Here is a 17,727-nt window from a genome sequence, read left to right as displayed (position 1 = left end):
TTCTTTTATGTAGTCCAAACAATTGTACATTATACCGTCGTCATTATCTCTTGACAAATTCATTGAAATGTCTCTGATAAAAATCAAAAGAAACTGACTTTTCCGACTGAATGGACGTAGTAAAAAAAATATTTTGAGAAACTTTGTGATTTTTTTGGTATCTTCTGAATTCATTATCAATTAAAAAACAAGTTGAACTCGTATTTTTAACGTCGAAAACAGTTACCTTACATTTTTGTGTAAGAATTAAAAACAACGATCGGTAAAAGCAATAAATACTTAAGATCAATGTAACACAACGTTCCAGCAGTTACATATTCTTTACTTCGATATTTGTAAACAATTATATGATTTCTTAAGAGAGCTGAGAGTGATTTTTTATATCACCTTGTTAAGATAAGTTCATTTTTAACAGATAGAAACATTCAACTTGAGAGCTAATACGACTAATTCATTTATGTGTTTAATTTATTGTAAAGTAGGTTTCAAATAGGAGAGCTTTATTTTCCGTCAAAATGTAAATGAATCAAAAAGACCCTATTATAGACTGAACAAAGCTTTCGTTTTCCAAAAAGTTTTTAACCCCATACACTGGCAGTCAAAGACTGACGACAAAACATAAAATTCGAATATGGAATAAAAAGACAATTTTATCCAAACGGCCGATCATATCGGCGTGATTCGCAATTTTTTTCTAAATTTCAGTCTGGTCAAAATTTTTGTACGAAATCAGTTTTTGTATTTATTTTTACGCCGGTCTCGTTAAAATTACAAGTTATCATTATGGTAAGTGTTTTTGGTTTAATAATCTAATATTTTTAGCCTCCCAATACAAGTAGATATCTGTAGTAAATAGACACGGGCTCATATTGGTCTGGTGTGTGGTAAAAATATATAACAACGAAATTTCCGGTACCCAAATTATACTTTTCTTGCTAAATTTTACATTTAGTTTTTAGAGCCAGTCAAAACGATGGTCTAGTAGGACTAGATAGAACATTTTCATCTCCATGTATGTACCATCTTCACTGACAATTTCATCATATTTGAGCCGTAAGATGCTGAAGTGTCAAATTATCCTTCAATGACATCTGTGGAGCTTTCAATTTCAAAAGTGGAAAAGGTGCAAGCGAAAAACCTTTATCAAATCTGTCAAATTGAGATCGTCATATGTTTAGTTTCATTTTCCAGGAAACCTAGTGTTCACAATATCGAGATTATCGAGATGGAAAATACTTTGAGTATAATTATTACCTTCATAGTTGTGTCTGCTGCGTTCAGACTCATGGCATATCTGATTGGACAATTTTTGCGTTACACTTTTAAATATTTATGAAGGATCTATACTGAAGTTGTGAATTCCATGCATATTGTGATAGTTATTATTTATTACAATTAAGTTATTATTTATTACAATTAATTGAAATAGATTTCCATGTAAGTATCGTAAATAGGTCGTCATGTCATCTCGTCATATCATCATCCGTAGAAAATTTTATTGAACATATATTATTTCTAATATAAAATGTTCTAACTAACACTTTATCACAAAGAGCAATAACGTGTTTCCATTTTTTACTCGAGCAGAGGGAGTGCATCTCGGTGCATGTTGGGCAGGCCGGCGTTCAGATGGGGGTGGCATGCTGGCAACTATACTGCCTAGAACATGGCATCCGCCCCGATGGAACCCTGCCTTACTTTGAATCGGACCCCAACGCCACGGACTCCTGCTTCAACACGTTCTTTTCTGAGGCAGACCGAGGAAAAATGGTACCCAGAGTCGTTATGGTGGATCTGGAAGCCACTGTTATTGGTAAGATTTGGAAACTTTATGATTTCGGTGAATTTGTACATCGAAAATGAAGTACGGTGAAACGACAATTCTTGTTTCATCACGGTCTTAAACTTTTCTTCCAATTTCAACATCTAACGAACGCAGCATAAGACGAAAGAGCTGGTACTGGTACTTTCAAGTGCTGCTTAATTTGTCAACTGCGTAATTCAAAATACAAAAACTATGGCAAAAACTTACATTTTTCAATAGTAAAATATACTTCACTGTTTTTAGATGAAGTGCGCTCAGGTGAATACCGCCAACTCTATCACCCAGAGCAGCTTATTACCGGGAAAGAAGATGCAGCGAATAACTATGCCCGCGGCCACTACACCACCGGGCGTGACGTTCTTGGACCTGTTATGGAGCGAGTCAGAAAGCTGTCTGACCAGTGTACCGGGCTTCAGGTAACGTTTAGTACTAATTTTTCTAGACAGTCATTGATGTATTTTTTTTAAATTTATAACCAAGTGTCGCGGACAGTTGTACTAATTGTATTGTCACTTATACATATGAAACTCCACACATATAACGAAGCAAACAAAATTGTTTCAGGGCTTCTTCGTATTTCATTCGTTTGGTGGTGGTACTGGGTCCGGCTTTACTTCGTTACTCATGGAAAAACTATCTGACGAATTTGGAAAGAAGAGCAAACTCGAATTTGCCATATATCCCGCCCCACAAGTATGTTTTCATCCCTCTTGTCTATAATCCAAGCATGCTTTTTTTGTAGTCAGTGTGACTTTGGTCTAATTTTATACTATTGATAATAAATGTCCTAGGTCATCTTCGGTGTTATCTTAATCCTCAATAGGTTTTCTTTAACTCAATGGAAGGCGTTCTATGATGAATTTTTCAACAGCATTCGGATGTCCAGACACAATCTTTTCTCATTGCATTCAGGTGTCCACAGCAGTAGTAGAGCCATACAACGCGGTTCTTACCACACACGCTACCATAAGTCACTCGGACTGTGCGTTCATGGTGGACAACGAGGCCATCTACGATATCTGCCGAAGACGGCTCTCGATAGAGCGACCCTCGTACGCCAATCTAAACAGGCTTATTTCACAAGTATGTTTAAGTAGAATTAAATGTTTTACATATATATTACTGTTCTTAGGATTTCCCAATTGCTAAACGTTGGCTATGAAACTATTTTTTCCGGATTCAAAGTCAGCTTAAGTCGGTTGTGGCCACAGGATCTGTAAAAAGAGCTTTAAACGTTAATTCGAAAAGTCAAATGTATGGGGTTTTCGATCCGGAAAAACCAGTTTTATATACACGGCTTCCACAGGTCATTTGGAGAGCATGTGATTAACGCTACTGACAAAGTTATTTCACCTCCATTCACATCGGTCTCTTTCCCATTTAAAGGTTATACCTTTTTAAGGACATCCCCAATCGGATTGATATATGCACGTCAATATCTACCCCTCCTGACATTTTTACCTGCATTCAGGATTTATATTCCATCAATCTATTAACTATACTATCCATTCTTTGTACATAACCAAACCTTCGAAGCATTTCTTTTTCTGTTCTTGTCACATCCATCCGGCTGGTTTGGTCGGAATATCATTATGTACTACTCAACGTATTGTTCAAGCCTCAAAAATGCCTGTTCCCAAAATGACTGACTTTCTAAATGTCTTTGTTTTTCATTTTTAATACCTCTCTCGCTTAACACCCAACTATTAAACTTTATTTTAAAAATGGTGCAGGTGGTATCGTCAATAACAGCTTCGCTGCGCTTCGATGGCGCTCTGAACGTGGACCTAACAGAGTTCCAGACCAACCTAGTGCCCTACCCGCGCATTCACTTCCCACTTGCCGCCTATGCCCCAGTCGTCTCTGCCGACAAGGTGATACATGTAATTTTTTTTTATTTCCTTTTATCTAGTATAATTATCCAGTTTTAATAAGGTACATTGATAGTGGTAGGTGGAATAGAGCAACATTTTAAGCGCCTAAGCATAAATTCGAGCAATGTTTTAAAACAGCTGCGTTGCTTTTGTTTTTGTAACGCGCTCCGTCCTGAAACGTTACCGTGTTTGTGAAACCTCGTAAAGCTTATTTCTTTCGTAATATAAGGGAATTCATGTATTTATTAATAATATCAAGTGACGGGACGAGCAAGTCATGCGCCTGATGGTAAGCTACACGCCTGTCCATAACAGTTGCAGTGCTACTCGGAGCTTTAAATCGCAAAGATCTAAGGGGCACTGCCACTGCGCCCGTCGCCCTGAGACATGAGTTGACAAGTCCCATGTGCCTGTAATTGCACTAGCACCCTTACCCTTCAAAACCGGAACACAGTAATGCTGACATAACTGCGGCAGAAATAGGTAAGGTGGCAGTACTTCCCTGGACGAACTCTTTCACAAGGAGCTCTACTGCTGCTAATAATAACTGAACTTAAATCAGCTTTTAATAAAGTTCTAAATATCTATTATATCTAAATCTAAATAAAAATTAACGTATATATTCCAATAATCAAGGTAAAATATCAGATTAAGTTAACATTTTTATTTGGGGTCTTGGTTTTGTGAGGGCTAGAAAGATCCCTCCTAAATGTATTCACTCAGCAAATGTAAATTAATAATATAATATTTCCGTAAAGCCGTGAATTGCACTAGTGATATTTAATTTTACTTAGTTTACAATAGTCTAGGTTCGGCAGTTCTTTTAAGTAAGTATTTACTTGTATCAGGAGTCCCGCTCTTCCACATTACAAAACAGTTATAACCAGGTATGTTAAATATTTAAGTTTATATTACAGTTAATTTTACATATAATCTGGAGATGAATGTGAGAGATTGTGTATTTGAGTGTAAGAATGGTAATGTGAGATTTGAGAAAGTGTGTTTATGCACGTAAGTATCAAAGTAAAGACGTAAAGGTAAGTAGGTATCACACACGACCTCCCACCGGCGCAACCTAAGAAGACTCGTCCGCGGTAATGCAGACGCGTCCGTAGTGGTGCGTCGTCGTATTCACCACGAGTCAGTAACTACAGGTGTGGTGCGAGACGTCTATCCGATATACCAGAGTGGTATTTTTTCATCATTTTGTTTTTATTTAAGCATATAGTGATTGAACCACGTTCTTTTTAACTCGTCATTTTGGTATGACAAATAGTTTCGAATCACGCACCCACACAGATGGACACGCACCATTAGAAGAACATCTGTACGATGCTTGTATCACCGCAGTCGTCGTGGGAGTAAAATCACGCATCGTGAAAAGCCAACTTTAGGTTATTGGTGACAATAGATTACCACGTTTATTATATTTAAAAAAAAGACTTTCTTTGTAATTTAATAATTTTACCCATTTATATATAGCATCTGAATTATCACTAGCTCCTGACTTCTTTATTTTCCTAAAATTTTGTTACGGTTTTTAATTTATTTATATTATTTTGTAACGAGTCACTACACTTATCGACACGTTAGAAACGACACGAAACGACGACGGTTACAAAAGACGTGCGTAATGCGTACCGCGTTGGGCTGTTCGAATAGAAGCTCTTTCCCACCGACACGCAAACCTCATTCCTTGTTAATTTTTTAAAGTTTACACCCTAAAGGCGATTACGCACAGTAGTTACTTCGGTCCGCAAATATGATGATTTCAACTGAGGTATTATTCGCCGACATAAAGGAGCTTCAGTGAAACTCAAAAATACTTCGGAGTAAGATAAAATGGTTAAAAAATAAAAATAAGAAAAAACAATTTTAAGTACGTGTTGAAGGTGTTGGAAGGTGACATTTCAATACGTTGCTAACTTAAAAACGCCTGGCGTAATACTTATAGCAACACTGCACTTTGCGAGGACAAGCAGCAGCGGTTTTTGAAAGTATCTTGGTTTGGGCCTGAACAATGCACTTATGAAGATGGAATTGGAATTTAGTGCGCAATACCTCAATAAAGTGAGTACTTGCCTCGGAACTCGGGAACTAATACGGACCGAACGCTGTTGGAGAGTGTGATGACCATTTATTTTTATACTTATCTATAATAAAATAGAAAACCCCAACGTCAACCTGCTCTTAACAATCTTTAGATATATTCTTAGTGTAACTGCTCACCTATTTTTAAATTGGTCGCTATCATAATGACTATATCTTCAAAATGCCCTGATCAGCACAAGGAATAGATCGCAAAACGACCGCCTCTGCAGAAATACTATAACTTACTATGACTTGGTAGCAGATCGACTAGATATCGTAATAACTGTATCGTTAGCGGTAGAGTTTAACCATTGTGACGATTTCAAGTGTAATAATGCTTACCTATGAAATAAAGTGAGTTTGAGTTAATGGACCACATGGTAAAGCGACAAGGTAGCATAATAACTAGATTTTAGAGAACAAAACTGTAATTTTTGTATGTATTGCGTCCATTTTCTTATATACTTCAAATACGATTGCAATAGCAGCGATTACAAAACGATGATACACTTTAAGAATTGATCATTAAACGTCACAAATAGTGATACCTAGATTTCAAGTGGCAAGTATATATTCGTGTCTATTTGTAAAATATACGATAAAAACTTTTTGCTTTTAAATGGTACACAGGAAGTACCCATACAGTGAAGTTTGTTCCACTTTGAACTTTATTTTCATTTCGATACCTAGTCATTTTGCTACCAAGTCATTGCAAGTCTTTCTGCAAAGGTGGTCGTTTTACGATCTAGTCCTTATGCTGATGAGGTAATTTTAAAGATATGGTCATTATGATACCGACCCTCTTAGATTATGGATTTTAGTTGTAATCAATTGGACAGACCTAATAGTGCAGGAAAAGAGAAGCTTATTGAAGACAGAAAATCGAAGGGGAAAGACGTCTAATACGATACTATAGTCATATGATACAACGAAGTTATATGGATGAAAAGAATAAAACTGATATAGTCAGAAAAAGTTGTCGTATCAGGAGCAAATTAAGGCGCTATTTGCTACTCCACCCCATAAAAGCGTGGGTCTTAAATATCAAGATAGAAGCATTTTACACCTGGTAGTAAGGACTTGACTTTATGTTGTTCCTGTTTTGCAGGCTTACCACGAAGGCATGTCAGTATCAGAAATCACGGCAGAACTGTTCGAGCCACAGAACCAGATGGTGAAGTGCGACCCTCGCGACGGCAAGTACATGGCGTGCTGCCTGCTGTACCGAGGCGACGTGGTGCCTAAAGACGTGAACGCCGCCATCGCCGCTATGAAAGGCAGGGCTGGCATCAGATTCGTGGATTGGTGTCCTACCGGGTTCAAGGTAAGGATGAAAATCATTCGCAAATATCATTGTATCATTGGCTAAAGTATCATAACGTGTATCAATTTGCTTCAAACCTTGTTTCTGATCCTAAACCTTCGATAGCATCGACAACAGTATTTCGTCGCTTTACTTTCTTAAACTCCTATCTTAAACATTGACTTACAAATAAATGGACGACGGGTCTAATACAAAAACCACGAAAAAAATGTCCTAAGTCAACCTATTTAAACGTAGTGACTTGTAAAGGAATATGAAAAAGCTAAAACGTTGAATTTAAATTGTAATGTCATCGCAGTACTGTCTAATTTTGCGTGTTTCGCTGTCACTGTCAGTCGAACAAACGAAGACTAAAGCGTGAATGACGCTCTGTGTACGATTTTAACGCCCTATAAGTTCGGACACTTTTTAGCGCGGACCCGACGTCCATATAATTGTAACTCAATGATATTCACACACTGGCTTTTATCTGTTCTTAAAGTAATGCACCCAAATTAACACCCTTGATAAGAAATTTAAAATAAATGGAAGGTTTTGCCATCTCCTGAAAAATCACTCTTTATAAGATACGAGTTTGAGAAAGTAAGGCTTCGTTTTGGTGAATACATTTTCTGGAGCAAGATTTTATTTATTCCATTTTAAACATTAATTGCTCCATACTTTTTTTTATAGAAAACCCTGTATACTGTGCGTACCAGATCAAGGAAAATAACTCCAGAAGTCTGGGTGACTAGGACAAATTTAGTAAAAATTCATTCTTACGAATCGGAACGGGATCCGTTCCTCTCTAGCACCAGCAGTGCTGGACCACCGAAGCCCACCTAGCCAATCTAACCCTAACCAACATGACTAACAGCTTCCTCATCTACAGGTGGGCATAAACTACCAGCCGCCGTCAGTGGTGGCGGGCGGGGATCTGGCGCAAGTGAAACGCGCCGCTTCGATGCTCAGCAACACCACCGCCATCGCCGAGGCCTGGGGCAAGCTCGACCACAAATTTGACCTCATGTACTCCAAGAGAGCATTTGTGCACTGGTTAGTACATAACTTCATTACTCCACCAGAACCATCATACGGATTAGTGTTGATGTTATTGCATATAATCAACGCCTGAACAAGTGCAATAATATTGCACTTGTTCAGGCGAGGCACACATAAATATATAAGTGTTAAGTTAAGTGTTGCCAAATATTATATTTGGCAGGGAAATATGCAATAACTGCCATCTGTTGGCGTTTTCGAATATTATTACAATCGCATCGCGGGTTTACTTAGCGCCATCTATTTGATCAGCGATAAGAATCAAGATAAGCGTTCGAAAAGGCGGAGTTCCGAAATTATTTCTATGAGATTATAATTATATACTACTAATTTCTTTTCTAGGTATGTTGGAGAGGGTATGGAAGAAGGTGAGTTCTCAGAAGCTCGTGAAGACCTCGCAGCGCTGGAGAGGGACTACGACGAGGTGGCCATCGAAACGTCGGATATGCATCCCGGAGACGACGAGCTGTGACGTCTACGTGGCGTCACGGACGCGGAACTGTGACGTCACACCATGCTCTCCGCATCCTTCCCGCTTATCGCCAGCGCCAATACCGCGCACAGCGCCCAATCCAAGTTACACCACGGGGTTTCAATGATCTACACGTGCAATGTTGTTGACGATATTTGAGTGACGGCATTCACCGTTTCCCTCCCCCTTAGTGTTCCGTGCGACATTTGAAAGTGAGTGCCAAAGTTTTTTTTACGGAGATCTCGACACAGATGGCGCCATTGCGCGGCCCATAATGGCGGCCGAGGCGGACGCCACAAAACCGCGGCTGCATTTTTTTATAATATTGAATATGGCAGAACTGCGAAAATTTTTAAAGGTTCGAAAAGGTCCGCTGAGGTCGGATACTGGTTTGAGACGACGTGCACAGAGTGTAACTCCCTCGTCGTTCTCCTTTGTTTCTCCTTCGGGCAGTCTTGCGACGTTTTTTACTTTTTGGAGGAACTTTTTTAAATTGAATTTTAGCAAATACTGGAAGGAGAAACGCTTGGTTCAGTTTTATTTTTATATACAGTTTACAAAATGTGTTTTGTAGATTCAAGCGTTTGTAGCGACCGTAGGTAGAGTGCGGTGAGACGCGGTGTTATTTTAAGTGTAATCGTGTGTCGTTTTGTGCAAGTCCGTTTTATGTCGTGAAAACCTTAAATGTCCACTTATGTCTGTTTAATAAAATGTACAGTTCATCTTCCACTCTCGGTTTTTACTTTTTAAACACAACGTTGATATAATCATGGAAAAAAAAACTCTCTTTAATATTAACGATATTATATTTTTTAAAACATATTGCACTTAAAATTACCTAACTTTGTACATGAAAGTCCTCGAAACGTACTGAACATAAAACATCCATAGAGTTTAGAACATACTTTACATAATTTACAAAAATAATTAGAAATAATCATACCTATTTCAAATTTCCTACATTATGGTAAATACTAAAGAGCAATCGCTATAAAAGATTACAAATATAATATATGATAAAATCTATGCAATCTGTTCGTGCACAATACAATATTTTGCTTTTGCGGCCGTTCATTGGTGGCCATGCTAGCATGTCCTACTGATGACCAATAAGAAATTGTTTGTATTGGTGGTCATACTTAATCAACATTAAACAAACAGCCTGTAGGCAAATATACTCTACTTAAATAACAAAGTACAATCTCGCTCAAAATACAAAACAAAGCTTTTATTGAATTTACCAAAAAGAATCCGACGCAGATCTCTTTGGCTTGGCCTTTCTTGCTTACAAGGTGTTAAAATCATATCAGTATGACGTGCTAATATGACCAATAAACGGCCCCTTTTCCTAGACCGAAATGCATGCCACATGTAGTTAAAGCGGCACACGATACCTACAAATTTTACACTATAAACCAAAATACTTAGGCTCAACAGGCAGGCGTCGGCAGTTGTAACCGATGTTTCTAAATGCTGCTCTAACCACAGACCTGTTGAATTTAACGTTTTGCAAGAAGATAACCTTAAGCTATTAATTAAAAGCTAAAAATAGTCAACTAACAGATAACTAGAAGGTACCTTAATTTAGTTGCCGAATAATGGATCGGGTTTTTTTTTGGGAGAATTGTAGATTCCAGCTAAAAATGCGATCGTGTGCCCTAACAAGCCATCAGCTTCAGCTCACAACACAACAACTTTGACACAAATAGCTTCATTCAATATTAGTTCCAAAATCTGACAGTCTAGCGGTTTGCTTTCTATCCTCAACCGAGAACGTACATCCCCTTGTGGCAATTTTGGGCTCTGCTTACAGCACTTACCATTGTGGCAGGAGTCAGTTTTAAAGTTGCGTAAGCAATTTCTTTACTTTTGTTTTTTCTCATGTAATATGTAATAAACATTTGCCAAGAATCCTTCTTTCAAAATATCAATTCTGTAAACGGTCCCAGAAAGCAAACCGGCTACACCGTTTTATAAATTTTATTTCTTAAAAATAGTAAATAGGTATACTCTGAACATTTTTGATTTCTACAAAACTGTGCCGATTTCCTCTATTTCAAGAGCCTAATTCCCGTTTTTACTTAACGGTAAGTAAATATCATTCGATGATCCATCGTTTCGCTTGTCTGGTCATCATTATTTGTCAAAGTTCCATCAAAATGATCTAAATGGTGAACCTAACGTTTAGTATAATATACTCCGCTGATCCACACGCAAAATAGGCGCCTTGTCGTCGAGTTGCGGACACCAGCCCGTTACACCAAGTACCAAGTACTCCGCTGATGTCACTATGCCAAAGGCATATTACTGCATTGAAGTAATGATGTTTATTTGTGATTTACTTCAACCTTTCATTTGAAATGTTTGAGCCCAGTTTTTTTTTGTTTAATTTTACAATTCAGATAATAGACGCGGGTTATTATTTTATTTTCAAACGATTTCAAGGCTTCCCTTACTATCACACTTTGGCGTTTATATGGATTGCTAGTTCAGCTTATTTAGCATACAATAGGCTCTTGAAATCATTAGGTTTTGGTCCTTTACATTTTGTGAAATTACATATAGTACTATCCTATATGTATAAAGCGAGATGGAACACTTATAAAATATTTGCCAATGGGACTCTTTTCAGACGCTACATAGCCTGATATTTTAACCTTTGGTAAAATTCTAATGTGAATCGCGTGATAGGAAACAGAAGATTATCGAGAGATAGTAGTAACTCTACAATGTGAAACGGTTAGGTTGGCATATCGGGCAGTTTAAATAATTTCATAAAAGACGCCAACCAATCAACTTCTCTTTCATGCCGACAAAAATATATTTTTATAACGACAATTAAAAGTACATAATAAGTTAATTTTAATTAAATTTTCCTTTATTTGAGCATCTTCCAACGTATAGTACCACTTTGAATGTGAAATACAAATTTCTTGGTTTAAGAGCGTTTGTTCACTACGTCCGACTCGTATCAGTTGACCCCGAATAATAAATATCGGGGGGATAGAACGAAATATTTAAAAAAAAATAAGCTTCGTATCAGTTCCGAATCCGAAAAATGATGGTCCGAAATGTCACAAATTTTCTTTGACTTTACTGTAAACGAACAAATATAAGTAAATATACGGTCTAATCACTGTGACCATTTTTACTTTGCATATCCATGAACGTGGACGTCGTTAATCAATAGATGGCGCTGGTATCTCCCTTTTATTATACAATTTATAAATAATTTTTTGAACCCAAAATGCATTTTGCAAAGCCAGCGATTTAAAAAAAAAACAATCATGTACCCAGCAACCCAATAGGAAAAATTAAGTTATAGATGTGTACGTCCAAAAAAAATACTTGCCACGTTGCCACGTTATCCACCAGTGCAGTATGTAAAGGGTTTTGTAACAAGAACTTTGTTTTGTAAATCAAAATAAAACAATAAATTTAGATGACAATTATTCAAATTTTTATAGTGTTAAAAAAAGTATGGTTTGACGATTATGAATGAAAAATAATATCTGATAAATGTCCACCACGAACAGTCATAGATGTCGATTCTTTCAAACAACGGCACAAGCCACCGAAACAATGAATTTATTGCAAACCAAGTTTCCCGGTCGCATAATTTCACGAAGTTCAGCCGTTAAGTGGCCAGCCCGATCATGTGATTTAACACCGCTGGATTCTTTTTTATGGAGTTATATTAAAGACGAGTCTATACGGAGCCAATTGAATCGATTGCAGCCTTAAAACTCAACATTCGTGAAGTGATTAACGAAGTAGACCCACCAAAAAAGTGATTAAAAACTTTTGATGAAAGAATCGACATCTGTAACTGTGGCCGTGATGGACATTTATCAGATATCATTTTTTATTCATAATTGCCAAACCTTACTTTTTTTAAACAATAAAACTTTGAATCATTGCCATCTAAATTTATTGTTTTATTTTGATTTACAAAACAAAGTTCTTATTGGAAAACCTTATATAATGTACCCTTTGATAATTTACAGGAAGTTTCTTTCAAAGTTAATGTCGTAATATAATTTACTAAGATAATGATACATTTTAGTCAAGGAATTGAAATGCACCTAATAACAGTGTTAGACAAGTGGTTAACTTGTGCATTAAGCGAATAATAACTTAATAAGTAACGAACATGTGTACCCGAGTACCAGTATAATATGTGAAATCACAGTTACAGAAAAGCTTCGTTCCAACTAGTTCTCTTGAGTAGGCCTATAGAACTATTGCGACTTTTTTGTCGCATTTGGTCTATTCAATTATATTTCAATAATAATAATAGAATTAGTGGAAAAATTCATTCCCCGTAGAACAAAGTTAGATTGGATCTATTACTATCTCAAAAAGAAAATTCCAGTACAATTGAGCTCCGTTACCTAACGGTTTGGACTTTGAACGCTGGCTGAGGAGAACCCGTGTTCCATTCCCGGTAAGACCAATTTGAAAAATTTACTTTTATAATTTTTTTTACGCACACGCTAGGGAAACCCTTTCCCGCTCTAGGCAAACCTTGTGTCGCGGGTGTCATGGACACATACATAGGTAGACAACCACAAATTACACCCAAACTCGAGAGAAATAAATGTAGTTCACACAAATATAACCCGGGAATCGAACCAAATCGTAGTAATCATTCGGCCACGGAGGTAATTGATTCTGATCTGTGTGCCACGGAGTGAATTCCATTGTTTAGAGATCAAATAATTGACGGGGCTGTCTGGCTCATTATAACAATTACTTTCAAAGTAAAATGAACTCTATATCATCATCATTAACTTATTTATACGTGTCGTTTAGGCCATAGTCCGCCACGCTGGGAAAATGCGGGTTGGCGACTTAACACGTTTTCCGAGATTTGACATATATGTATGTTTCAACACAATGTTTTTCTTCACCGAGAAGCTTATAGTGCATTTCAAATTAAATTTCCCTCATAAATTACGACAAACTCACGAGTTGCGAGTCCGGATTTAAACCCACGGTCTCTGCTAGAGAGGTGGTCAAACCATCTACCAAGGCTTTTTTTAACTCTATGAATCAAATACTTTGTTCACAAGAATTTAATTTCAGTGTTTTACATTTTCTATTTGTTATGTAATAACTAAGAGTCAATAATTTTCAGCCTCTATTCGTTGTGTGACATTCACGTAATTTTCATGACGACTGCATCATAATAATATTGTAAATTACTAATTATTAATATAGAAAACAATGGTTTTCCTTTCCCATACCTTGTAATTTGATAACCGTTGTATTTCTAAGAATAAAAAGATAATAAAACCGTAAATTGGTAGTGTTTATCTCCCCTATTAATTTTATTGTGTTGTGTCTTAACAATTACTAAGAATTTATTGACCGTCACCAGAAGCCGCTTCTACAATTATAAATTGAATATATAACACAACTAAGAATTGAGTCAAAACGCATGTCTTTTCGAGGAAGAGACTATTAGCCATAAGAGCCATTATCTAACTACACTATTATCTGATAGTCAACAACAACAGTTCTTTTCAGTGTAGCTCTACTGTTTTCCGTGTGTCCCACAACAACAATTTTTTGCAGTCCATCCCCACTATTTTCTGTGTATCCCACTGCGATAACTCTTTGCAGTCTAGCCCCGCTATTTTCTGTGTGTCCCACAACAACAATTATTTGCAGTAAAAATGGAAGTAAATTTGCTCCTCCACGAACCCGGTGAATGTTAATCGTGTTGAATATTTTTTTGAAGCAGTTAACTTTCACACCCTTCCCCTGCATAAAATTAATAAAATAAATGTCAGGTGCAGTCATAGACACCAAAAATATACCCGACCCGTGTTTCGCCTCTCTACGAGGCATCCTCAGGGGTTGTTGATTGTACGAACCTCGGCCGAAGAAAACAAAAATAAAATAAAAAATATACAAAAAAAATTCAAAAGAAAGATTATTCAACAAGCGCAACAACTTATAATATTTAAACTTCACCGGTTTCGCGGACTAGCAAATTAATTTATTGCCATTTTTATTACTATGGACTTCCGCAAGTAACGCCTGAATCTTTTAATTAGCAGTCTAGCCCCACCATTTTTCTGTGTGTCTCACAACGACAATTACTTGCCGTCTAGCCGGACTATTTTCTATGTGTGTCCCCAAAATATATATAGTATATTCCACAAAAGCATTTTTAAAATTGCAGTAGTTTCTTCCAATGTTATTATAAACCTTTTTGACGGCCAGCAGGAAGTAGAAAGCGCCGAAATCTAATTAATCTTAAAGTAAGCATAACATAAGAACCGTTTCACATGTAGAGCGACCCAACCGTTATCACACCCGCCGTCTACTCTGGGACACAGAGCGCGGCGAGTCCTGTCACCTACACTTTCCTCGGCGGCGGCGACTCGGACGAGTTGGGCGTGAGCGAAAGCCGGCGGATGTTGGGCTTGTCGTACTCCTCCATGGACATGGCGCGCGACATGCGGCGCTCCACTCCGGGTGGCGGCAGAGAGGTCAGCAGGCCTTGGCCTTGGCAGAAGAGCAGCAGAGACTGGGCTACCTTGGCGGGCTGGAACGTGGGAAACAGAATTGTTAGAAACTTGAAAATTTTAAAGTGTCGCCCAGTCGTCATATCTACTCGTTTTTTTTATAATATCAAGTGACGGGACAAACCAGCCGTGCGCTTGATGGAAAGCTACACGCCTATCCATATCAGTTGCAGAGCACTCGGAGTTTTAAATCGCAAGGATCTGCCACTACGCCCGTTACCCTGAGACGTAAGTTGACAAGTCCCATGTGCCTGTAATTTCACCAGCACCCTTGCCCTTCAAAACCGTAACACAGTAATGCTGACATTACTGCTTGGCGGCATAAATAGGTAAGGTGGCATTACTTCCCTGGACGAAATCTTTCACGAGGAGCTCTATAGCTACTAAATGCGTATGTATAGTGTTGGGTCAAGGAAAAATTTCCATTTTGAAAAATCATATTTATCGAAAAAGTAAAATACTTTCTGAATATTTTTCCACATTAGACAGGGCACTGTCTGTATTATGAGAATTTGTGGAAATAAACTAAGGAGGCATGGAGGGCTTAGTAAATTATGCATTCAGCAATGTTCATACAATTTTATTTTGTAATTTATCCTAAATAAAACATTAAAAGATATATTTAGACGTTGAATATACTATGAGAATTGGAATTATATTTTTCCAATATTTCAGAGGCTTTTCCTGAAAAATTTATACACTATATAAAATTTTTCCGAAAATTACCCAACGCTATCTATGGATTCGTTAATTTCAAGCTTTTTTTATAATACCAAGTGACTGGACGAGCAAGTCGTGCGCCTGGTGGTAAGCGACATCATAAGGGCGGAACTAGGGTTACGGCGTACGTCTACTCCCTCTTTCGTTGAACGGAGATGGCGGAATGACTTCTCTTTATTTTTATCACCCATGCATTCACAGAGTAATATGCACAGGGGACCATACACAGAACAATATTACATATAAACTACAATTAAGTTTTTAACCGACTTCAAAAAAAGAGGAGGTTCTCAATTCGACTATTATTTTTCTGTATATATATGTATATAACTCGGCATTTGTGAACCGACTTTGATGATTCTTTTTTTGTTGGAAAAAGGTTACCTCGGTATTGGTCCTATTTAAATTTGAAGAAAATATCCCACCTTTAAGGGTACTTTCCGGTAACCGATGTCAATAAAACTTGGCAATAGATTAGATTCTCACGAACTTTAGAGGTCGGCTTTTTTAGTGCTCTGTATTCAGATTACTCCATAAACACCTACCTCTCGATATAAAACGTATTGGTTAACATCGTCATCCAACATTGCTTTCAAGCATCTATTTTAAAAACAAAAAATATTCTACATGAATGCCATTTTTGAAAAAAAAAATCCGCTCATTTTTACTCTAATTTAATGTGCTTAATCAAACAAAGGGTATTTATTCATTTCAAAGTTTAGTGCATGTCGTTACAAGGTTATGTTGTGTAGATTTTTGTGAAATGTCACAGGAATCATCCTAGATTATTTTTAGTACAATTGCGCATGACATGGTACCTATTTTTTTATTTTTTTTTATTGGAATTCTGTATAAGATTTTCTTATTATATTTTATCGAAGAAATTTCAATGTCTTCAATCTTTATATTAATAATAATAACAAATAAAAAATTCAAAATTATATTTTAGGCCTTGGGAGAGGCGAACTAAAATAGATATAATAATAAAACTAGTGAAATTATTTCACTAAGAAATCTCAATAATATGTGAACACTGAGTGATAATGGGTTGAACATCGATTAAAAGTAAAAGGCCCTGGAAGTTTCGAAACGTTGCGTGTACATAGGTCAGTTGTGAAAAGGAAACTCAGGACTGTAATTGGAGCGTAACACCTACGCAACTAGCAATAAAATTACTGATTTATGTTTTATAATAATTTATATTCATTTCTTATTAAATAATCTTGCTGATAAATTGATTTCCAAATGCCAAACATATATATTAACGCTTCCTATCCAATGATTTCAGAAAGTTAAGGATATTATTTCTTACACGAATCGTGGTTAAAAGTGTATTCCATGAAATGCTTTAATATTAATAAGACATATTAATTAAAAATGCTTTGCTTTACTTCAAAGAATATAATAAAGAAAGTAATGATACAAATTCAAAGCGAAACGGCCACTTTCGATATGTGATCCGAGTCACCAAACCTAAAAGTCGAAAAAATATTATTTCTAAAAAAATAACAAACACTAACAAAAAACAAATCAACACCAATATTAATAAAACAAATTAACAACACCAAAATTGAAACATGTATTGCGTCTACCCTTCACGGGCGACTGGGTTTAGATTTTGTCGCGCTGACTCGATAAATCAAGAGACATTCTTTTTACACAAACAATCGAAGAAGTAAATATTTCCGAAACTCGACCGAACGCAAGCGTACCTACCCCGATTTGTAATGTTTCATAAATTATGTAAATTAAGCTAGCCGACAGGTGACGAGCTCCTGGTGTGACAAGTAAGTAAAAACAAACAGACATAAGTTTAATTTTTATATAGTACCATAGTTTTA

The 17,727-nt window shown here is 36.8% G+C and overlaps 2 protein-coding genes across 9 annotated transcripts in view; one reads left to right on the top strand and one right to left on the bottom strand.

The window, feature by feature from the left end:
- Positions 1–658: 658 nt before the first annotated feature.
- Positions 659–9,307, top strand: LOC113236979 (tubulin alpha-8 chain-like). 3 transcript variants are annotated; one of them, XM_026473210.1, is made up of 10 exons: positions 659–786; positions 1,588–1,813; positions 2,069–2,241; positions 2,390–2,518; positions 2,738–2,908; positions 3,559–3,699; positions 4,548–4,586; positions 6,899–7,114; positions 7,986–8,149; positions 8,498–9,307. In XM_026473210.1, exons 1-10 carry the CDS (start codon positions 784–786, stop codon positions 8,625–8,627), a joined length of 1,392 nt encoding a protein of 463 aa, XP_026328995.1. In that variant the 5' UTR covers positions 659–783; the 3' UTR covers positions 8,628–9,307. The 3 variants fall into 3 exon arrangements, with proteins under 3 accessions (XP_026328995.1, XP_026328994.1, XP_026328996.1); XM_026473209.1 differs by having other exon boundaries at positions 1,585–1,813; XM_026473211.1 differs by lacking the exon at positions 4,548–4,586 and having other exon boundaries at positions 1,585–1,813.
- Positions 9,308–14,700: 5,393 nt separating this feature from the next.
- LOC113236420 (uncharacterized protein ZK1073.1) overlaps positions 14,701–17,727 on the bottom strand; it is a 152,991-nt gene continuing 149,964 nt past the window's right edge. For all 6 annotated transcript variants that reach the window (XM_026472465.1, XM_026472466.1, XM_026472469.1 and 3 more), the window contains one exon: positions 14,701–15,186. In XM_026472465.1, the coding sequence (XP_026328250.1) occupies positions 14,998–15,186 (189 nt within the window). In that variant the 3' untranslated portion in view covers positions 14,701–14,997. The remainder of the gene's footprint in view (positions 15,187–17,727) is intronic.

Source organism: Hyposmocoma kahamanoa, unplaced genomic scaffold, assembly GCF_003589595.1.
Source record: "Hyposmocoma kahamanoa isolate Upper Pololo Valley unplaced genomic scaffold, ASM358959v1 92, whole genome shotgun sequence".
Taxonomy (NCBI): domain Eukaryota; kingdom Metazoa; phylum Arthropoda; class Insecta; order Lepidoptera; family Cosmopterigidae; genus Hyposmocoma; species Hyposmocoma kahamanoa.
Note: the sequence above shows the minus strand (reverse complement) of the source record. Positions and strands in the feature narration are given on the sequence as shown.